The sequence below is a fragment of the Scardinius erythrophthalmus genome (genome assembly GCF_964197995.2).
Source record: "Scardinius erythrophthalmus genome assembly, chromosome: 6".
Lineage (NCBI taxonomy): Eukaryota > Metazoa > Chordata > Actinopteri > Cypriniformes > Leuciscidae > Scardinius > Scardinius erythrophthalmus.
Window position 1 is genome coordinate 48169779 of NC_138226.1, and position 23707 is coordinate 48193485.

The following is a 23707-nucleotide window of genomic DNA, read 5'->3' on the forward strand; positions in this document are numbered from 1 at the left end:
GGTGCGCCCACCGAACGAAACAAAAAGCTGCTCCGAAAGCCTGAAGGCGGCGGAGCGTGTGACATAATGCCTTAGGGCTCTGACAGGGCAGAGCAGGCTACCATCATCCCCACTGCCTGACGGCATAGCCGAAAGGGAAATAACTTGCGCTCTAAACGGAGTTCCCAACACCTTGGGGACATAACCGTGTTTCGGTTTGAGAATGACTAAGGAGTCATTAGGTCCAAACTCAAGACACGCAGCGCTCACAGAGAGCGCGTGTAAGTCGCCCACGCGTTTAACTGAAGCCAGGGCTAACAGGAAAACGGTTTTGAACGTCAGGTGTTTCAGCTCCGCTGAGTCCAGTGGTTCAAAGGGATGTGCTTTCAGGGCCTCTAGGACCAAAGACAAATCCCAAATGGGTACCGAAGGAGGCCGTGGAGGATTCAACCTCCTGGCTCCTCGGAGAAAACGAGTAATGAGCTCATTTCTTCCAAATGCGCGGCCGCGCGCCGAGTCGGCGAAAGCGGCGATCGCTGCAACATAGACCTTGAGCGTGGAGGGGGACCTGCCCGCGTCCAGCAGCTCTTGGAGGAAGTTCAATACCTGTGGAACGTCACAGGATTGAGCATTCACACTCTTACCCGCACACCATGTGTTAAACACTGACCATTTTGACGCATAGAGCCGCCTCGTCGAGGGTGCTCTGGAATGCGTGATCGTGTTAACTACACTTTCTGGCAGACCAGCGGGTAGCCGTTGATTATCCACGCATGCAGAGACCAGTGCTCTGGATGGGGATGTAGAATCGAGCCTCTGGCTTGAGAGAGAAGGTCTCTCCTCACCGGGATCGGCCACGGGGCTGTTTCTGACAGCGCTGTCAGTTCTGGAAACCAAAACTGATTCTCCCAGCGTGGAGCTATGAGGAGCACTGCACAGCTCGTCTCCCTGATCTTCGCTATCACCTGCGGCAGCATAGAGATCGGGGGAAAGGCATACAGCGGGGCACTGGGCCAAACCTGGGCCATCGCGTCCTCGCTTTTCGAGAAGAACCTCTGGCACTGAGCGTTCTCGCTCGTGGCGAAAAGGTCGACTTCTGCTTTGCCGAAGCGGCGCCACAACATCTGCACTGTCTGTCCGTGTAGAGCCCATTCCCCGGGGGGAACGTTGTCTCTGGACAGCCTGTCTGGTCCGTCGTTCAGGCGGCCGGGCACATGCGCGGCTCTCAGCGAGCGCAATGAGCCCTGAGCCCAGACCAGAAGACGCTCCGTCAGAGCGTATAGCGTTCTGGATCTGGTCCCGCCCTGGCGGTTCACATAAGACACTACTGACGTTTTGTCCGAGCGGACTAACACATGGTGTCCGTGCAGATACGGGAGGAAGTGTTTGAGTGCTTTCTCGACCGCTAGCATCTCCAGACAGTTTATATGAAGGCTTTTTTCCTGGTCTGACCAATGGCCGTAGACCGGTCTGCCCTCGTGAAGCGCTCCCCAACCCGTGTTGGACGCGTCTGTCGAGACTAGCTTGCGATGTGAGATGGCTCCCAGCGTAACTCCCCGTTGGTACCAGTCGGCTGCCAACCAGGGCTGCAGGGCTGCCGTGCAGCCCTGAGTCACACTGATTCGGGTGCAGCCTGAGACCCACGCTCTGCGGGGCACTTTCGAATTCAGCCAGCATTGAAGCGGGCGCATTCGCAGCAAACCGAGCTGCAGGACTGCTGCAGCTGATGCCATATGGCCCAACATTCTCTGAAAGGTTTTCAGGGGAAGAACGCTGCCTTTCTGAAAAGATGCGGCGAGGCGTTGAATACAGCGCGCGCGCTGTGTCGACAGCCTGGCCGTCATAGCCACCGAGTTCAGTTCCAATCCCAGAAAGGATATTGACTGACTGGGTTTTAGCGTGCTCTTGTCCCAGTTCACTGAAAGACCCAGGCTTTCTAGATGACTGAAAAGCGACTTCTTGTGGGAGGCGAGCTCGACCTCCGATTGCGCTAGAAGGAGCCAATCGTCCAGGTAGTTCAAAATTCGCATCCCCTGAGCCCTCAGGGGAGCGAGCGCGGCGTCCATGCACTTCGTAAATGTACGGCGAGAAAATTGGAGCGAGTAACCCCGTATTACAGTGCTCAACACCCAATTCGATACGCCCGGGATAGCTAACCATGCATCCGCACTCATAGCCAGGGGTCGAATGGCCACTGGGTCCCGCCCGTGGCTCTGCGCGGGGCGGGAAACCTGCAGCGGCTGCAGCGCGAGCGCGCTGTCGATGTGGGGGAGCGGGGGCTCGCTGATAGCGATGACCGGCTGAGCGGTGCTCACAGCCGTGGTCTCTACCGTGGTGGTGTTTACAGGCGAGTGTGGGCGCTGAGGCGCGTGACTCTTTGCTATAACACCGCCGATGGCAGGGGGCTTTTTGAGATCTGAACCCTGAGTATGTGAGACAGAGCGGGCAGTGTGCAGGGGTGAACACATTGGCATGGGCACTTTTCCTACACTTAACACTCGAGCGGCGGCTGCACGCTTTATGTGAGTGCGCTCTGTGGGACACACAGGGGAGATCGTGCTTGTGTGTAGACATGAACACTGGGACGTGGGCATATTTGCTACACTCATAACACTGCCGGCGATGGCCGGATAACCAGACATTGAGCTCCTTTTGTGAGATATCTGGGTCGCCGTAAAAACGGCGTTTGTGTGCAGGCGAGCGAGTTGAAGAACTGGCTCGTTGGCTGCTGAAAACACTGCTGCAGTAGCCTTGACAAAGGGGACTGACAGAGGAAGGTGGGTGAGTTTGGACGGTGGTCCGGCCGCGGCGGGACTCAGCCGTCTTTTCCTCCCAGCTCGCGCTAGGAGGGCTTCGCGGTCTCTGGTTTCAGCGCAATCTTAGGCCGGGGACCCCGCGGGGCCGGCGGCCTGCGTCGGCTGGTTGACCGTGATCTAGGGCGATCACGCTGCTGAGACGGCGGCGGGCGAGACGGGCGCTGGGTAGAGCTGCGTGCAGGAGGCTGTTTTTGCGAGCGGCCTGCAGCGGAGCTTGAACGGCGTGGCAGGAACAGATTCATGGCCTCTGACGCTTTCTGGACCTCAGAGAAGCGATCCACTAGGCCACTTACTGCCGGGCCGAAGAGGCCAGTGGGGGAGAGCGGGGCGTTGAGAAAAACGGACCGCTCTGCCTCTCCCATGTCTGCCAGCGTTAGCCACAGGTGGCGCTCTGTAACCGTGAGAGAGGCCATAGAACGCCCGATAGCCTGGGCTGCAGTCTTCGTAGCGCGAAGGGAGAGATCCGTAGCGCTGCGGAGATCTGTGAGCGCGGTCTGGTCCAGGCCCTTTTCATCCAGCTGACGAAGAAGGTCCGCCTGGAAGATTTGGAGCACCGCCATAGTATGCAGGGCCGAAGCGGCTTGACCAGCGGCGGAGAAAGCGCGGCTGACAAGGGCTGAAGTGGTCCTGCAGGCCTTTGACGGGAGGGCACACTTTGAGCGCCATCTCGCGGATGGGGGGCAAAGGTGCGCTGCAACCGCCTGTTCCACTGGAGGGATGTTAACGTATCCCTTCTCGGCGGCACCGTCAACGTGTGACAGGGTCGCAGAGGCAGAAGAGCGGAGTCTGGCCGACACTGGAGCGTCCCACGACTTAGAGAGTTCTGCGTGAAGCTCCGGCAGAAAGGGCGCTGACCTGGACGTTGGCGACTGGCGGCGGCTGGGTAAGAAGAACCCGTCGAGCCTGTTCGGCGCGGGCGCCGCAGGCGGGGACCATTCGAGGCCCAGGTTTTCGACGGCCATAGTGAGGAGGCGGAGAAGCTCGGCGTCCACACTGGGCTGGGTTCTACCAGACTCGCGGGCAGAGGAAGCGGCGGAGCGGTGAGAACCGGACCACCCTTCGCTGTCCGACGCCAGTAAAGAGCAGCTGTCCATCAGCGCGTTGTCATCCGCTTCATCCCCTGAGTCGACGGCATCGCGGGCGGTGGCCGGCGGCTGCGCGTCGGGAAGCGGGGGCGGAGAAGGAGAGAGCGAGGCTCGCGGGAGGGCCTCCGGCGAAAGCCTGGCTCGCGTCTCGGTTTCCGGCGGTCTCTGGGAGCGGCGCTTCTTCTTGCGCGGTCCGGAGACTGAAGCGGGGTCAGCGTTGAACAAGGCGAGTCGAGCCCGAAGGGTCGACATCGGCAGTTCGTCGCAGAGTTCACAGCCGCCTGAAGACAGGGCAACGGCGGCGTGTTCACGTCCCAGGCAGAGAGCGCACAGCAAATGGCGGTCTCTGTCGCTGAGGTAAGAGCGGCATGAGCCGCAGGAAATGTGAGGCATTTTGCAACAAACGCCTCGGCTCTTTTAGCGGTGTCGAGTGAACGACAACACACACACACAAACAGAGCGAGAAAAAGGATATGTGTCGCCGGATAGCTGAGCTGGCACGGCAGGCTGAAGGCGGCGAGAGATCGTCCGGCTTCCTCAGGCGCTGTCCTAAGCTGGCTCGGTGCTGTTCGACGGCGGCGGCTTCTTCTCAGAGGTCAGCGATGCGAGTGCTTCGCTGAAGAGACAGAAATCAGAGAATTAAGCCTCCGAGTCCTGTTTATATACGCTCTGACGCCGCCCCTTCTGGCGGGCTGTGACGCGCGAGGGCGCGCGCGCCCTGATTGGGCGTGACGTCACGCGGGACTCACTGGTAGGCTTAAGCAGTTGCTGCGCGGCAGCCAATGAGCACGCAGTATTGCCTGCTCTAGCTCTGCTGTGCTGCCAGCTGCACTGCGTTGACAAATTATGAAAAATTAAGGATAATTTTTTGGCTTCAGTATCTCGAGAAAAGATGACTTTTCCCGTAGCGTAAGCTAGCTTACGCAAATACGAGAGAACCTCTCGTAAGAGAACTGTATCTTTCAACACACCTATTGTTCATTCATGTTTATTTACTATATTAACTAACTACTAGTAGTAAATAGTAAGAGCTCATGAGCTATATAGTCATTCTATATAGATCTGTGGTCACAACACATTTACTAGCGACCAAAACGGTATTTAATGTTTGAATTTTGTAAGAATATTTGATACGCTGAATATTTCATTCATATCAATAGTAACCTGCTCTCTCTTGTCTGTCGGTGTCAGTGTCCTCTTTGGTTCGCGAATCGCGATTTTTCTCTGCGTGATAGCATATGAAAAGTGGCAGCCCGAACACCAATTTTGATTTCATGGGGACTTTAACCATGATGATATTAGTAAAAAAAAAAAAAAAAAAAAAAAAATCTGGCAAAACAAAACATTGCTACAGTTCTACTATAGTTAAAACCGAAAGTGATCATTCTAAATTAGGCAACAGCTTCAGGACTTTTGTTATGAAAACGCGTTGTTCGTCACTGTGGTGTTGTTGTGCTTCCTCGGGGCTTCCGTAAAAGTAAAGGCGCGAGTTCAGCTTTGTACAGCTCGGTCCTATATTTACCTCATCGGGACGTGAGTAACACACAACAACATACAACAACACACTCGTGAAGCGAAAAGATCATGTTTAAACCCTGACTATCTTTTCTGGTCGCACTTGTCTTTGATCCTCCTGCGGAAGTGAATGTAACGTGTGTTTTGTGCAGGTGTGTGTAATGTGTGTGTTCTGTCCAGAGATGTGTGTGTTCTGCGCAGATGTGTGTTTAATGTGTGTGTTCTATGCAGATGTGTGTGTGTAATGTGTGTGTTTTGCACAGATGTGTTCACTCAGCGTGTTCCCCGCGCCCGTGACCGCCGGACTGACACTGCGCGAGCACAACAACGAGCTCGTGCCCGGACAGCCCCACACACAGGTGCGCGTGACACACAGGTGACCGTTCACTTCACACACGTCATGCAGTCTGTGACTGTCAGTGTTTATGACCTGTTGAATGTCCGACACTTTAGTTGAATAGACAGTGAATATCATGTAACGTTATCAGGATTCGATCAGAACTACAGAGCACATAGTTTGAACAAAAAAAAAAAAGATTTGTACAAACTACAGAAATGGATAACTTCTTTTAAAGTTATCTGCAAATATAAAAAGAGCTTCTCCTTGATTATGTACACACTCTAACAACTAATATTGTCCACATGAGGATTCGATTAGAGAACTACAAACATGGATAAACAGTGTTAGAAACTACAAACATGGCGGATGTGCGAGACGGACTGTTAAAGGGATAGTCCCCCCCCCCCGCCCCGCCGAAAGAGTAACACTTGAACTTGACGCACAACATTATGACGAGCGCGGTTGCCCAGCGCTGTTTGTGTGAACCGCGAGAGGCTCAAAGCTTACGCTACTCCTACATCTAGCGTTAGCATTACACGAACGCATCGCTTCACTTCAGAAGGCCTTTATTAACCCCTCGGAGAGCCGTTTCGAGCAATTTAATCATGAGTAGATGCACTTTGATGGACTTCCAAAGACATACAGCCCTTCACTGCCATTATAAAGCTGGGAAGAGCCAGGATATTTTATAATATAACTCTGATTGTGTTCGTCTGAAAGAAGAATGTCATATACACCTAGGATGAGTTCAGGGTGAGCAAATCATGGGCTAATGTTCATCTTTGGGTGAAATATCCCTTTAATGCTGAGGGATATCAAGTCCAGCCGATCACACGTCACATCCACACGTTGACCACATGATTTTGCCACTACACAAGGAGAGCTTATAGTGCTTTTGTGTCAGAACATGAATAACGTGATGTGTGTGTGTGTGTGTGTGTGTGTGTGTGTGTGTGTGTTCAGTGGTCGGATCTCCCCAGTCCTCAGTTCACCAGAGACTCTCTGAAGGGCCACAGTCGCCCCGAGAGCAGCAGCAAATCTGCCTTCCTGGACCAGAGGGACACGCTGTGGAGGAGGAGCGCCGGCGCCTGGTGAGTGTGTGTGTGTGTGTGTGTGTGTGTGTGTGTGTGTGTGTGTCGTCCTGGACCAAAGGGACACGCTGTGGAGGAGGAGCGCCGGCGCCTGGTGAGTGTGTGTGTGTGGGTTTCAGTGCAGCCTTAGCTTTCATTGTGTTGAATATGCAAATTTTGATTGGGTAGGAGCTGATGTTTCATTGGTCTAGTTCCGCCTATCAGATGCGAGCGCTCCTAGCGGCGCCGCTATTGGCTGGCTGGCTGTCTCTTCCGTGGCTGGTGTGGCTTGGCAAATAATGAATCGACTCTTAGTGAAACTTTCATATACATGCCATCGGCTCTCTCTGGGTCAGAACACAGATCTGAGTCACTGTCGTGTGGAAATCAGATCGAGTGTGTTTGAGTCGAGATCGTGATCTTTTAAAGCTCAATCGTGGCTCTCTGACTGACACTCTCTCTCTCTCTCTCTCTCTCTCTCTCTCTCTCTCTCTCTCTCTCTCTCTCTCTCTCTCTCTCTCTCTCTCTCTCTCTCTCTCTCTCTCTCTCTCTCTCTCTCTCTCTCTCTCTCTCTCTCTCAGGCGAGATGCGGGCCTGTACGGTCTCTTAGACGAGATCACGAGCAGTGCTGATGAAGGTGAGTCCCGGTCACATGATCACGATGTCTCCGCAGTGGCTGTGTGTGTGTGACGTGTGTGTGTGTGTTTCAGTGCCCAGGTGCCTGTCGGTGGGCTCGGCCTGTCTGCTGGCTCTGCTGAGATGGGCGTCCTCGTTCCACGGCTCTCTGTTCCCTCATCTGACTGTGAGTACGAGCCGTCCTCCGTCTCCTCAGCGCCACACACACACACACACACTTTAACACACTGCTCTCTGCTTCTGTTGCTAGCTGAGCCGTGACGAGATGGTGGCAGAGTTCTCACAGATGCTGGACTGGTACGTCTTATTTCAGCCTATGATCATTCACGTCTGTCAGGAGTCCTCCTCAAGTGCTGATTATAATGGTCATCTGATCTGATCCCTTCTGCTGAAACTCAGTGCAAGCATATGAGTGGGTCCTGAACTGAGAACGTTTATGAGACTCTGGTCTGAAGCACTTATGATTGTCATACAGAAGCAACAGGTGGCGATGGCGTGTGTGTATTCAGTGTGTGTGTGTGTGTGTTTCAGGTCTGATGGCGCTCTGAGGAGCTTCGCTTGGCATCCGCACACGGATAAGTTTGCTGTGGCGTTACTGGACGACTCCATCAAGATCTACAAATCCCACAGGTATTCCAGCACACACACACACAGCTCTCACAGCATAGGTATTACACAGGCATTCAGATTCAGATTCCCAGACAGCAACATAGTCTCGGCCCAGATCCGGTACATGTGGCCATGTGGTTACCATTACAGATACAGATAAACCATAAGTCATGTTACAGTGGTTTAAAGCAGCGGTCCCCAACTTTTTTTGCGCCACGGAGCGGTTTAATATCAGACGATATTTTCACAGACCGACCTTTAAGGTGTGGGGGATAAATACAACAAAATAAAATGATACGACCAGCATAAAAACTGGGGTATTTTTTTTAATATAATAATAATAAACGTGAATCTAGTGTGCAGGCCTACTCGCAACTTTATTAGCAGCGTCCTCGTAACATCGCGCCTTAAGACAACTGAGAAAGTCTGAACACAAACAAAATGCCCCCCAAAAGAAATTTTTTTTTTCGGTGGTGAGAGCAGTCTGTTTTCTTTCGTTTTCAATTGTTCTGTTTAAAAGTAGACATTTCAAGCTTTCTATTTATTTCTCAGGTGTGTGAGGCGAGTAGGCTACCTTATACGCTGAGTTTCGGTTAATTTGAGACGAACTCCAGTTCACGCGCCAGCGCCTCCGTGTCCTGATTATCTATTTTCTAATATATTTTATTCTAATATATATATGTATTCTTATTTATTAAATCCAGGCTGTTGGTTGATGAAACATTGATTAAAATTAAGATAAAATTAATGCAAAACGAAATTTACTTTAAAGACAGGCTTTGCTCTTTCTGTTTGAAGTCTCTGTGAAAGTTTTAAAGCAGTATTTTAGTGCCGCTTTCAGAGTGCTTACATCCGTAACGGAGAACTGTCCCGTCCGTAACATTGTTTTTTTGTTTTTTTTTGGTGAAATAAATGCAATTTATGGTCCAGTGCGACTTAGGCTTTATGTGTTTTTTCTTCTTCATGGCACATTTTTTGACTACTGCGACTTATAGTCCGGAAAATACGGTAAGTTATTTATTCTTTCTGTGCGGCCCGGTACCAAATGTCCCACGGCCCGGGGGTTGGGGACCCCTGGTTTAAACCACACTGACTGTTTGTTCAGAAACATTCATTTAGCACCAAAACAGCTTAGACTTTTACCTGTGTTTTGTTGCACCTATAACATTAGTTTATTCAGAGTTAAATGGACTTGAATGAATGTGACATGATGAAATATTTATTACACTTATAGGATATTTGCATCAGAAGGCAAAAACTATGTCTGAGAGGCTTGGTTTATGCTCTTTGTTGAACTGTATAGTTGTCTAAAACACAATGCGCTGTTGTTTACAGTCAATAAACAATATTAGACGCTGATATTTTCAAGATCAAAGTGCAGATAAATCAGGAGTTTTTGTCTCCCAAAAGAAAGAAGTGATTCTGAACTGAAACGAGTCGTCAGTAATTCAGTCTCACTTCCTGCTGATCCTGTGTAGGTTTGTAACTAATTAGCATAATGCCAGCCTGTGATCTTGATTGGCTGAGCAGCGTCTCTTGGCCCCGCCCTCAAACACTGTAGCGTATCTGAGACTGGAGGAGTTTGGTTCGTGTTGTTCATGTGGAGAAGACGCTGTTTTCTGCTGCCGAAGCAAATCCACTTTGGTGAGATTGATACGGTAAAACCATAGACTAAAAAACTCTGGTCGTAGTGTGCGTGACGTCACCTGTTGGTTTCTGAAGAGCTAGCTCAAAGTGGGCGGAGCCGGCATCTTGGCCGCGTGTCACTCCCAGATAAACGAAAATGTGCCGCGAGGCGGATTAGCTGAGGTGACGTGACGCTAACAGACAGCAGACAAACAGCTACTCGTGACATCAGCGGCAATCCACCTGTCAAGTGGCCACGCCCTTAATTATGCACAACTTTAAGGCTTAATATAATTTAAACGGATGAGTTATAAAAATACCCCCCCCCCCCAAGATTCAAGATGTGATCAGATGTGATAATGAGCGTTTGGTTTCTGACCAATCAGAGCAGAGCAGCTCTCAGAGAGGCGGGGCTTAGAGAGAATAGAGCTGATGCTGCAGTGGATATTATGAGGAAATCAGTGTTTTTTTACCTTGTTATAGGAGACTCAGAAACAACATTAGCAACCTTTAAAATAGCATAAGTGTTTATTTTTCAGTGCTGAGTGTGTGTGTGTGTGTTCCTGCAGCGCGACCAGCCCGACGCTGAAGCACCGCTGCCAGAGGTCTGTGTGTGCGCTGCAGTGGAAGCCTCTGTGTGGCTCTGCCCTCGCCGTGGCCTGCCAGTCCTGTCTGCTCGTCTGGCACGTGGAGCCCACCTCTCTCTCCACCAGGTACTGCTCCTCGGACAGCTTAGCTGCTGGATTCAGCCAATCAGAAGAGCGTGTGGGCGGAGTCTCTCTGCGAGCGCACCGCACTCACATCCAAATCAGATTCATAAATTAATTAAATGTTATTATTCTTCTTTCTTATACCATTCTTTCTTTTTTATACCATGGTCTGGGTGAATACTCGATTCTGATTGGCTGCAGGGTGTCCATTAAAAAGTGATAGAGGACACCTGGTAAATAAACCGTCAGGCGTAACCAGGGAAACCAAGTTATTGTTTGTAAAAACTAATTAAAATATAAACTAATGTTTTAAAAATGTGTTATTTGGCAAGTGACCATGGTATAAGCGGGTTAATGCCCTTCGAGGTGTCCATTGTCAGGTATTAACCCTTACTTAACCTATTGAATGCAGCAGTTCAAGGTTAACCTTACTGTATCAGAGTATATGTATTCGTTAGTGTCTCGACTCTCTTCATGATCTATACCAATGAGTGTACAAGTTCTGATCCTAGTAACCTCATGAGACAATATTCCCATGATACAGCTTTGCTTAGCCTCTTCTATGATAATACTAATCTTTCTGTGTATCGTTCAGAGGCAGCAAATGTTGTCAAGTGGTGTGACCTTAATCATCTCATTATAAATGTAAAATAACAGGTAATTATTTTTGATCCGAGGTCAATAGGAAACCACTCGCCGATATCTATTCATAAGATACCCATTAAACAACTGTTCTTATTGTATGGATTTCATAAGAGTTTACAGGGTAGAACAGAAAGTAATGTATTTAATTAAAAGTATAATACATTATGGAGATCACAAGCTAAACTTAGTTCAAAGCTAAACTTGCCCGCCTGGTAAAGATGGCTATGAAAATGATTGGTTTATGGATTATGTTTTGGTCAGAGCATGTGTATGTAGGCACTAGAGTTTAAGACAGATTTCCCAATCAGGGATAATAAAGTGTATTGAATGTAAAGCTTTGCCCTCTCAGTGTTTCTATGAGCGCACTAGAACAGAGAGTAGGCATGAACGCTGATCGAGTGTGTCTCCCTCAGGCCGTCGTCCGGCTGTGCGCAGGTCCTGTCTCATCCGGGTCATTCTCCCATCACGTCGCTGGCCTGGTCCCCCACCGGCTCTCTGCTGGTGTCTGCGTCTCCTGTGGACACGGCCATGATGGTGAGCGCTTCTGCTCAGTCTGTGTCCAGATCAATGTGAGCTCGTATTATATAAATAGCTCCTATTTATTTAGTAAACAAAGCTTTCTGCTTCACTCCTGTCATAATATTCATGTAGAACCGCATTCACATACAAAACAAAATTGTTTTGGTGGACCACCGCCGGTGCTACTCAGCCACTGCTGTGTGCTTTCAGGTTTACCGGAACAGCCCTATTAAAAAACAATTCTGACCCAGATTTCATGCCGAACATTCGTGTTGGTGTGAACCGGCCTTGAATCAAAACGTTGTTTATGTTAGACTATGGTGTGTGTGCAAGTGTTGAGCATGTGATGTGTGTGTTGTGCATGTGATGTGTTGTGTGTGTTGTGCAGGTGTGGGACGTGGCGGCGGAGAGCTGTGTTCCTCTGCAGCGAGTGGGTGGTGGAGGAGTCACGTACCTGTCCTGGTCTCCCGACGGCAGCCGCCTGCTGGCCGCCACACCGTCAGCTCTCTTCAGGTCACACACACACACACACACACACACACACACACACACACACACACACACACACACACACACACGGTCAGCTCTCTTCAGGTGCCGCACACACACAGCTGACCGGTGGCTTACAGGACCAATGTATCTGTATTTGATTTGCACAAGGGGAGTTTAAGTCCTGAAGGAAGCAGTTGAAGTTCAGTACACAATGGGTGAGTGACGTCAGAAAGGACTAACTGGCCCTTCCTAGTCACCCTATGCTCATAAATGTGTGTGATAGTCCTTAAGTCGGTCCCCACTATCTTGCTGCACAACTATTCTAGTCAACTTCCTCCTATTCTTGACATTAAGATTGCCATACCAATAAATAATGGAAAAACTTAAGACAGATTCAATAAAACAAGTATAAAACATTTTCATAAAGGAAGCATCCATATTAAAAGTTTGAAGATTCCTTAGAAAATACATACGCCGAAGAGCTTTCCCTCTAATGATATCAGTGTTTGCCTTGAATATTAGTTTATCATCAAATACAGTCCCTAAATATTTGTACTGCTTGACCACTTCTACCTGATGTCCCTGTATGACAGAAGGCAACACGGGTACAGAGCTCTTCTTACGAAAGTGGACTCCTTTCCTATGTTACGGGGCACCAGCCAAGCAGTTTCACCTTGACCGTAAAGAACAGTCATGGGAGATTGTTGAATGAATTAGAATTATATAAATTGGAGGAAGTTCGTCATCTGACCAATCTGAAGGATTTGTGAGATATCGTTAACTTGTAGAGCCTCTTAGGCCGGTGACACACTGGATGCGTGGCGTAAGCGTCTCAGCTGCGTGGCGTGTCCGTTTTTATTTCGGCTCCCATGTTAACAGGTTAGAGCTTGCACACTGGGTGCGTGACACGCCCGTCTCAGGCGCGGCTTGAGCCGCGCGGAAAACGCGTGCATTCTAGAAATAGAACCGACGCCTATTTTTCACGCGACACGCAAGCGTCTTGGAAGCGTTTCCAAGCAAAATTGAATAGGAAAAGATGTTTATATGACATTTTGACACGAATACATATTAATAAATGTCATTTTGATGTTTGAAAGTGTCTGGGGTTTGACATAAATGCAAATATAAATGCAATTTAAAAAAATATTATCGATTTTCAAATACTGCACCTGTCAATACAGAATGAAATATTCTATAGTCTATATTTCCGTCAACACTGCCGACGTTGTCTTTGCTGCTATATATTTATGTTTAACATGAAGTATAGGCCTTCCACAACTCTCTCCCCATATGTCAAATATATCACCAATATGTCACCTAGCAGCAGCAGCGCCGCGTCAGACACGCTTCTGGTGTGCAAAGACATGGAAAACGCGACGCAGCCGCCACGCAGCTGACACGCAACAGAAACGCCACGCTCACGCCACGCATCCAGTGTGTCACCGGCCTTATTGTATTATCAACACAAGGAAGACACAATTGTAATAAAAGGATTTTATCAACAAAAGGATAGACAAGAGTAACTAACAACTACTGAATGGATAAAGTGCAAAAAGATTGATAAATGCAAGTGACTGAGTTGGATGGTGCTATGGCAGTTATAGGTTATCTTATGGAAAAATAAACTGTAGTTCCTCTGAAAGTAATAAGGTAAACCTTATTCTGAATTCAACAAATACATAGAGAGATTATTTGTTGACTGCCTAGGTCTCTGGAAAGAGGTTTGGTGAAGTGATGTTCACGGTCCGCCTGGTGACGTGCTGAGTCCGAGCGGCGGCGTCCTCCACGTGCTGAGCTTGGCCGCGTTCAAGTGGGAAGAAAGAAGTTGGAATCCGTTCCACAGACTTGATCACGCAGTACTTGTGAACGATGAACTCCTGGAGCATGGAGAAGGTCCTTATTCTGGAACACGCAGATGAAGGATCACCGGAGAGAAGATTCGGAAGAGAAGTAGGGAATTGCAAATTGGCACCAGTGTTTTGATTGGCTGATGCCGTCAGAGGTGGCCAGTGTATAGCCTCTCTTTTGCAGGAGGTTAATTCGCATATCTTAAAGTTCATGTTTAGAACAATGTCCTTAAGGTTTTTCCTATGAATAATTCACTTTCCAAACCAATTTCAGATTAACCTAGGCATCATGTTGAAAACAGTCCAAACATCATTAGGTTTTGTTTAACTTTTACCTATGATTTCATGTATACCTCAATAGATAAGTTTGTATATTTTGCATGTACACAAACATAACTCATTAAGTATACACAGTTCTGTTGATAGAAATGGACAGGATTTGCTCCATTTTGTCCGTTGTGTGTAGAAAATCCATAATTTGTGGCTTCAAGCCACATGGGAAAACCGGTTTGGTGAGTCTGAGAGTCTGTGGTCATTCACACCTTGGTCTCAGGACTGAGGGATTGGGGTAAACAATGGGCAAATGGTGATGGGGTCAGTCTGTGATCATTGACTGCTAATGTCATCATTCTTCCCTTGGTCGAATGGTAGCTAGCAACTGTCTCTGCAGGCTTATCTCCTAGCCTAGTTCCTTGCCTGTGGACCTTCTTTAGGAGGTGTGCGTTTTAGAGTCCTGTCCTTTTCATCAAGGCTGAAGAAAGGAGACTCGCGTTGTGATGAAGGGAGTCTGCCCTCGTGTTTGCCTGCTGATCACTACAAATGTTTGACATTTATATTAGTTAGGCTAGTTGTTTTACTACGATTTTTTTTAAACCACATGCAAACGCTCCTTGTGTAAGTGTTCTTGAGCCTGTTGAGTTTTGTTACAATGAAACATTTTACAATTTTTTTTTTTTTTTTACCATATTAGAATTGATATTAGGAATCGATAAGCAGAGTCAAAATCGGATTAGTTCAAATTCAAACGATACCCAGCCCTAAGTACTACTGTAAAATCCTCACTGTTATCTGCACACCGATAGCTCAGATGGCCAGACAGTGACGTTACACATGAGCTTTTAACTATAGGTTGTGTTCTGTGTGTTGTAGGGTTTGGGAGACACGCATGTGGACCTGTGAGAGATGGCCGTGTCTGAAAGGCAGTTGTCAGGTAAGAAAACGTCCCGGTTACGTATGTTACCCTCGTTCCCTGAAGGAGGCAACGGGAGACGTTACGTCGACATGCTGATGTAATTGGGATCACTTCAGGAAGCCCTATCATCTTCGAGTATCTACAGAACGAGCCAATGAACGTTGGCATGCGTGAATCAGGTCATGTGCCCCACTGTGTGGTTATAAACACGGAAGCGGACGCACACACGAGCCGAGATCGTGATGGCCGTACAGCGATGGTCGTCAGCATGTCGACGTAACGTCGAACGTGACCGACTGAAAGGGATTTCCTCTAACTAGTGTAAACATCATCACACCTGCCAGGAAGAGTGATTGACGGGAGGTTAAGGATCCCCGGCTCACTCAGTGTGTGTGTGTGTGTGTGTGTGTGTGTGTGTGTCAGTCGGCCTGCTGGAGTCCTGACGGAGGCTGTCTGCTGTTGAGCATTCAGGGAGAGAGGCTCGTATACGCGCTCACCTTCTCTGACCTCACAGGTATGAACATCAGCACATCGTCTCCTGACCAACCGCTAGTGTGAAAGAGGCTCAACAAAACATTTGTTTAAATACACTAGTTTCATTCATATTGTCCTGACCTAAACTAACTGTGGCAAAGCTTTCTTTAATTTAAGCTCATTGAACAATTTAATTTGTTTAGTTTTATTCATTATAAGCAATGTACAGTGTATAATGTACAAATAAGAAGAGACTAGTGTCAGCACTGGCTTTAGTGGGATTATTTCTAATTAAGTGAAGCAACTAAATATCACAGGAACACAACTCAACGTTAAACACTTACATGTCTTTCCCTTCACTGAAAAACACATAAGATAACATTTACTCTCCTCATGCAGTTCCCTTGCAAAGCATGCTGGGATGCTTGATTCATGTAACACAAATTGATTCAGTAAACTTGAGTTTTAAATATATTAGGTGGACTGAATGAACATTTTTGAAATTAAGTTGAAAAAATGTTCAAGAATCCTGTTGGTTTGGTGGCCGATATATCATGCATGCCTACAGATTACACTTGCTATGTCACATCAAGGAGATTATTAATGCTTTGAACACATGATGTTAGCGTGAACGCTCATGATCTGAGAGTGGTGTTTGCTCTGCCGGTGTTTCAGGCGGTCCTAAAGCCGCCACAGTGGTGGCCGACCTCTCCGAGACCAGCTTCCCTGGACCTGATGGAGAACTCACGTAAGACTTGCACTCCTTACACCCTTACAGAGTGGTTCAGGTGAACTGCACTGATGAGAAGAGCTAGCATAGAGCTGTAGAAATACTGTGAGCAACTGAACCTCATCAGAGTGTGTGTGTGCTCCTGTTCCCGTGTGTTTGCCAGTGTTGGGGGAGAGGTGTGCTCGCTTTCATGGGACCCGAGAGGAGAGAGGCTTGCTGTGCTTCTGAAAGGTAAAATACCCAACAGCTGTGTTTATGATGCGGTCTGTCTATAATATCTTAAACGCTGGAAAACACTCATTCATGTTGGAAGGTCAGGAAACCGATAATGATGTAAGTAGCAAGTGACCAGGAACATGAATAGGTTTGTGTGATTAAATCTGATGCTATCGGTGTTATATTTCATCTTGTAGTTAAAATCAAAATGAAGCCTTCAACATGCACACATCATACATCATCATGTACAGTGGATGATCCCGATTTAAATGAGTCCAAGATATTTCTCACAGAGGAACAACTATTTAAATGATGCCAATTATTTCAAAGGCTGTAACTTTTGATTTCTTTGCGCTATCAACACAACATATGATCCAGATGCAGCTCACATGTAGGGGAACTTCTCAGAAAAGAGTTAATGCATGTCAAATATGTAAAAGAAATTTCCCGGAGCACACTTTTTTTATTTTCTCAGCATGAGAACGTCCAAATGTAATGATGTTTTTTCTTTTCTTTTCTTTTTTCTACCAAACGATACCTGCCCTTTGACTCTATAGTCATGATTCTTTACCTTTGTGTATGTCACTCAGAAAAACTAAACAATTCTAAAGTCCTCCAGGGCTTATAGGGTTAAATCAGGATTCTGGATTCTGATTGGCTGTCAATTTTAAATCGTTCATCAACTGTAAGAAATCACTGAAAGTGAGTCCAGTGATCACGTTTCAGTGGCTATGTTTCCATCCACTTGTCAATCGAATTATCTGAAGTTCGGTAAAAACACTCATGCGAATAAAGCTGGTGAAACCTGTGCGTAATGACGTCACACGCTGTTTTGCGATCAAATTGGTATATCGAATTGATTTGAGACATTTTAAGGTGTTTCCATTCATTTTCGCACTGAATCGCACAACATTCAAGCAAACATTTGCGGACAAAGTTTCGCTAGACAATGGATCGCATTATTTATTCGGCAAATGATGTTTCCATCAGCGTTTATCGCATAAGCCGTATATCGATCAAGATAAAATCCGATGAGACCGAACGCGTTTCATTTGAGTCGATATTCATGAAATTCAATCAAATTTGACTGTTTCCACAAGGCATTTTTCATTCGATATCACTTAATTCGGATAAAAACGTGTGGATGGAAACAGCTAGTGTTGTTATATTTGTTGTGTGCACTCTGATAATGTATATTATACATTTATAACGATTTTTAGACTGATATAATGTTATTATTGTATAGTTATTGCCCTTGGTGGAAACAGGCCTTTGGGGTTTTTCTGCACACTGAACCACATGATTTTGTTTTGCTGGTCAAAAGTTGTTTAAATGTTTATAATATTTAAACAGAACCTCTTCATAGCTTTGTCCCCCTATGATGATGATAATAATAAAAGATAATGGCAAACTGCTCTCCTGTTGAAGTCTCTTTAAACCGGCTGTGTTGTTCTTGATCTGCTGTGCAGGCGACTCTGTGGCCGATAATCACCCGTCAGTGATCGCCGTGTTTAAAACACGCTCCGTGCCCGTCTTCGAGCTGCTGCCCTGGTGCGTATGAGGCCAACTCTGAGCAACACCACTGTGAACATTTTGGCTGATACCGATAATTCTTTATATTTTAAAATCTAAATTCAAAATTTTTGTCCCAAGCACACAATTAAAATGTTCTCATTATGATTTTAAGCCGATATGACAGACACTTCACTGTATTTTCCTTTTTTTAAGTGATTTCCAATCATATTTCAAGCAAAAAGTGTCTCAGCTGAAATAATACATTATTTATCAGCTTTAATGTACCAGCCCAATTTTCAATTTCAGAAATGATCATATATTGGCCGATGCCGATATGGTGGCTGATATATTGTGCATCCCTAGAAATTACTAGATGCACATCTCTGGCAGGGTTTCTTTTACCAACTAACATTCCAGTTATGATATTGTGATGCATTGTTGTGTTGGTTTTATGTATAGTGATGTGTATCACAGTCAATCATTTCGAGCATTTTTTCACATTTGATAGTGGCTTGAGTCTAAATCTGATGTCTTTTTTCCACCTGATAGAGCACAAGAAGTGTTTGGTTTTAGCTAATGATCATGATGAAGTATCAGAGCACATGTTCTGAGCCAGGTCAAGTGTTAACCTCTGCGTGTGTGTGTGTGTGGTGCAGTGGTTTTGTGATGGGAGAGGCCGGAGCAGAACCCAGATTCATGCAGTTCCACCCGCACTTCCAGCACGGCGCGCTGCTTACTGTGGTGAGTCTCAGCGGCACCAGATGCAGATCATGCAGCGCTCATCCAGAGGAAAACTATCCCTGCCGTCTGCTGGGATCGGCCCGTGGATCGAGCGCTCCTCACAGTAGCCTCTTTCACAAATGATCACAAATTACAAGAAAATTCTGTCATTAATTACTCACCCTTTTTTCACTCCAAAGAGGGTGCTTTGTTTGAGCAAAAAAACATAATTTACCACTTTATTTGCATAATATTATTGTCCAACACGTGTTCGCAAGATGTGTTGTGTGCAATATTTTGTAACTTGAGTGGTAAATTAATTTTTTGCACAAACAAAGCCCTCACATCACTTCATAAAGTTGAGGCTAAACCACATGGATTAGTCACATGTGTAGAGTCACATGGATTACTTTAATGATGTCTTTACTACCTTTCTGGGCCTTGAAAGTGTCAGTTGCGTAGCTATCAATGGAGGGACAGAAATCTCTCAGATTTCATCAAAAATATCTTCATTTGTGTTCCTGAAGAGGAACGAAAGTCTTACGGGTTTGAAAACATATGAGGGTGAGTAATTAGTGACAGAATTTTTTATTTTTGGGTGAACTAACCCTTTAAATGTGGTAATTACCAGATTGACTTTTCCGGTCCATGCACAAATAGGCTTGGGTGTCGCTGGAATTTTAGTGATTCTGATTATTTTTCGATTCCCAGATTCAGTTCCTATAAGGCAAACATTTAACATTTAGATAAACATATTTATTCTGTGCCTTTTTGTTGTAGCTGAATCCCGTGAACGGACATCAGAAAACAAAAACACCACAACAAAAACAACTAGACTTTACTCGTATATATTTCAAACATGCTGAAAGACAAGCAAACAGTCAGTTATAAAATAAGAACAAATTAGCAACAGCTCAAACAAACACTTAAGAACCAATTTCTGTACCTGAACTTTGAATCACATGTAAAATAACACTGCTTTGTTTTATTTTCAAGTGAATTAAAGTATAGATTAATCCTTATTAAAGCTACAAAAGTCAGTCAGAAGCAGTGAGTGATTTTCTCTTTGCCTTTTATTGTTTGACTAACATTAATGACAGACCACAGCAGGTTTATCAGGCTATTGTCGCTTTAAGAGTGACGTGTGCACAGAGAAAAGAGTTTTCTTTCGCATCTTGTGCTTTAAAATGCGCACACAGGAATCAATTTCGAGAATTGGGAGCGATTTCGAGTCCTAACCCTATACACAAATGTGCCAAATTGGACGGAGAGTGAAACTAAAGCTCTTCTCGTCCGCGTGTCTATTCCTAGAGGTAGACCTGATTCAGAACGGATGCTGTTTGATTCACACAGAAATGCCAAATGCAGTGTACATCACACAAGCTAAAGTCTCTCTCTCTGTCTCTGGCAGTGCTGGTCTGACGGGCGGATCTCTCACGTGCCGTTTTACTTCAGCAGCGCAGGGCTTTTGGGAGAGTCACAGAAGCAAGTCCTCGCCAGCAACACAACCCATGCTCCCGCCAACAAACTCTACACTGATATCATGTCATGAACACAACACAACACAACTCTACACCCAGATCGTTTCATCAACACAACACAACACAACACAACACAACCCACAACCAACAAACTCTACACCGAGATCATGTCATGAACACATTCACTAGCTCCACTTCACCTGTCAGCTGTCATAATAAACTATTTTTGCAGCATATTGTGTATTTTTGTGTATTTTTGCAGATGAGCCCTTTGTATTTAAGTGGATTGTGCAGAGTGGAGGAACATCTGGAGCCAGAAGTTAGTTAACCTGTAGTCCAGATCACAGAAAATCATTTGCAGATGGACTGCAAGCTCTCAGCTGCAGATGATCTTTTGGTTTGGATCAAAAGTATCCTAATCTTATCAAAAAGTTTTGGACAACACTGATCCAGATCTAAACAAAGACTGGATTTTGTGATATCCAATTTCTGGTTTTTTTTTTTTCTCTGTTGAACAACCGGTGAACCGGTATTTGTTTTTCTCTGTTGAACAAATAACTGAAAACAATCAGATTGCTTTTGAACATCTGGGCCCAGGAGCTGTTACTGAATTGTTCAAACAATTAACTGGAAAAATTAGTAAATGTTTGTACCCAGCCCTTAGGTCCTAAATGTATTAACCACTCTTATAGCGTAACTCTCGCCAAAATTTAAAAGCATAATTAGGATGGAAACGCCACTTTTAAGATTGACCATATTTTCGTTTTGGGTCAAAATGCCTTGTGAATGGGAGTGAAGATCGACCACTTTTGATAAGTCGACAGCATTGCCGAGTATTTCCTCCTTAAAACTGCAGTGAACCAAAGACAGTCTCAAAAACACGCTTTGAAATCGCTGATGTTTCTGACGTCACAAACTACCTTGTAACCAATCAGATCAACGTGTGATCGTCAACCAGTGGATATCTGAGCTGAGGGAGTGAGTGGAGGCGGGGCTCATTTGCATATTCATAGAACCATGCATACTAAATGAGGCAAGGGTGTCGAGTTACATTCAAGATATTTTAAGGCATAAAGGAACTTTTTTTCAAGCAAACATTTAAATATGTAATTTTGGTGATCAAAGATTAGTTAATTATTGAATACCGGGAGACATTGAAATTAGTTTTCCGCTTCCCCATTCTGCGTTTATATCTGCAGTGAAACGAACCCCAGACTTCGCATCATCCAAACAAACCAAACTCTGTCTTCAAATGAACAATGCAGTGTAGCGGCCGAGTTAATGGTTAAAAGTTGGACTCTACAACTTAAACAATTGGATAGACCAGTGGTTCCCAAACCTGTCCTGGAGGACCTCCAACACTGCACGTTTTCTTTGTTTAACCCATGTGATAATGAGCTGATGAGTTGAATCAGGTGTGTTTGATTAGGGAAACAAAGAAAACGTGCAGTGTTGGGGGTCCTCCAGGACAGGTTTGGGAACCACTGCGATAGACCATTTAGCATGCCTTTTTATTTTTCTTCTCTACTATCAAAAACATGCACAATAACCCTCCAATGAAGAGGCATCAATCAATTCCTAGTGTAACGTGCAGTCTGCATTATGGATCTAGCGGCAGTTCGTATCCTCCTCTCCCAAGAGGAAAGCTTGAGAGACACACACTGGCCTTCCTGGATTTATGCCATCTTGTCCACTATGACGACGACAGGCTGTGTGTGTTTTTCCGGGCAAGTCTCGACACAGAGTTATGAGCACGTCTGCCCAGAGACGAACCTCAGGGGAGCTTCCTGGAATATATGGACCGGGTCCTATTTCATTGCGGATCCTTCTTTACCATTGGCGAGATGGAGGATCACCACACTACAGCCCACTGTTCACCAGCTCGGCCCTGGACTGCAGATCCATTTGCTCCACCTAGTGCCTTCGTGAACGTCCCTCAATCAAGGGAATCTAGGACTCAATCAACATCAGCCTCATTCATCTCAGGCTTTCATCTCCCTGGTTCCGTCTGATAATTCTCCACCATGGCTCCTCCCTCTCTTGACTTCGCTGTTGGCTTACGTCGTGGGATTTCGCCCTGACTCCTCATCCCGTTAACTAATCCCTGGCTTCTATCTCTGACGTCTCCTCCCTGAATTCTCCCTCTGTTTGCTCTGCCCTGGTTTCTGTGGTCTTTGCTTTTTTGACCCCCTCCGGCCCCTGGCTGCGCCTAGAAATTCTGTCCATAAAAATTATGAACAAACCTGGCGACAAAGGGCAGCCCTGCCGGAGTCCAACATGCACCGGGAACAAGTCTGACTTACTGCCGGCAATGCGAACCAAGCTCCTGCTCCGGTCGTACAGGGACTGGAGAGCCATTAGCAAAGGGCCCCGGACCCCATACTCCCAGAGCACCCTCCACAAGATGCCACGAGGGACACAGTCGAATGCCTTCTCCAAATCCACAAAGCACATGTGGATTGGTTGGGCAAACTCCCATGAACCCTCCAGCACCCTGTTGAGGGTATAGAGCTGATCCAGTGTTCCACGACCGGGACGAAAACCACACTGTTCCTCCTGAATCCGAGGTTCTACTATCGGCCGGATTCTCCTCTCCAGTACCCTGGCATAGACTTTCCCGGGGAGGCTGAGAAGTGTGATCCCCCTATAGTTGGAACACACCCTCCGGTCCCCCTTCTTATAAAGAGGGACCACCACCCCGGTCTGCAAGTCCAAAGGCACTGTCCCCGACCGCCACGCGATGCTGCAGAGGCATGTCAGCCAAGACAGCCCCACAACATCCAGAGACTTGAGGTACTCAGGGCCGATGTCATCCACCCCCGGTGCCTTGCCACCGAGGAGTTTCTTGACTACCTCGGTGACTTCAGCTTGGGTGATGGACGAGCCCGCCTCTGAGCCCTCAGCCTCTGCTTCCTCAATGGAAGACGTGACGGCGGGATTGAGGAGATCCTCGAAGTATTCCTTCCTCCGTCCGGTGATATCCCCAGTCGAGGTCAACAGCTGCCCACCTCCACTGAAAACAGCGTTGGTAGGGCACTACTTCCCCCTCCTCAGGCGCCGGACGGTTTGCCAGAATCTCTTCGAGGCCTACCGATAGTCCTTCTCCATGGCCTCACCGAACTCCTCCCAGGCCCGAGTTTTTGCCTCCACAACCACCCGGGCTGCAGTCCGCTTGGCCCGTTGGTATCCGTCAGCTCCCAATCACACCCCTCCAGGTGTCACTGTCGTTGCCCACATGGGCGTTGAAGTCCCCCAGTAGAACGACGGAGTCCCCAGACGGGGCACTTTCCAGCACCCCTCCCAGAGACTCCAAGAAGGCCGGGTACTCTGCACTCTGACCTATCCCTGACCCGAAGGTGCAGGGAAGCGACCCTCTCATTCACCAGGGTGAACTCCAACACATGGCGGCAGAGCTGGGGGGCTATAAGCAAACCCACACCAGCCCGCCGCCTCTCACCATGGGCAACTCCAGAGTGGTGAAGGGTCCATC

The 23707-nt window shown here is 47.0% G+C and overlaps 1 protein-coding gene across 7 annotated transcripts; it reads left to right on the plus strand.

Annotated features, from left to right (window-relative positions):
• Nucleotides 1-5148: 5148 nt before the first annotated feature.
• aaas (achalasia, adrenocortical insufficiency, alacrimia) lies at nt 5149-20452 on the plus strand. 7 transcript variants are annotated; one of them, XM_081369057.1, is made up of 17 exons: nt 5149-5413; nt 5659-5754; nt 6699-6826; nt 7387-7442; nt 7516-7607; nt 7692-7738; nt 7973-8071; nt 10246-10389; nt 11445-11565; nt 11939-12063; nt 15039-15099; nt 15505-15595; nt 16231-16303; nt 16449-16516; nt 17971-18052; nt 18673-18757; nt 20148-20452. In XM_081369057.1, exons 2-17 carry the CDS (start codon nt 5659-5661, stop codon nt 20286-20288), a joined length of 1509 nt encoding a protein of 502 aa, XP_081225183.1. In that variant the 5' UTR covers nt 5149-5413; the 3' UTR covers nt 20289-20452. The 7 variants fall into 7 exon arrangements, with proteins under 7 accessions (XP_081225183.1, XP_081225187.1, XP_081225184.1 ...); XM_081369061.1 differs by having other exon boundaries at nt 5296-5413; nt 5659-5771; XM_081369058.1 differs by having other exon boundaries at nt 5343-5547.
• Nucleotides 20453-23707: the final 3255 nt, after the last annotated feature.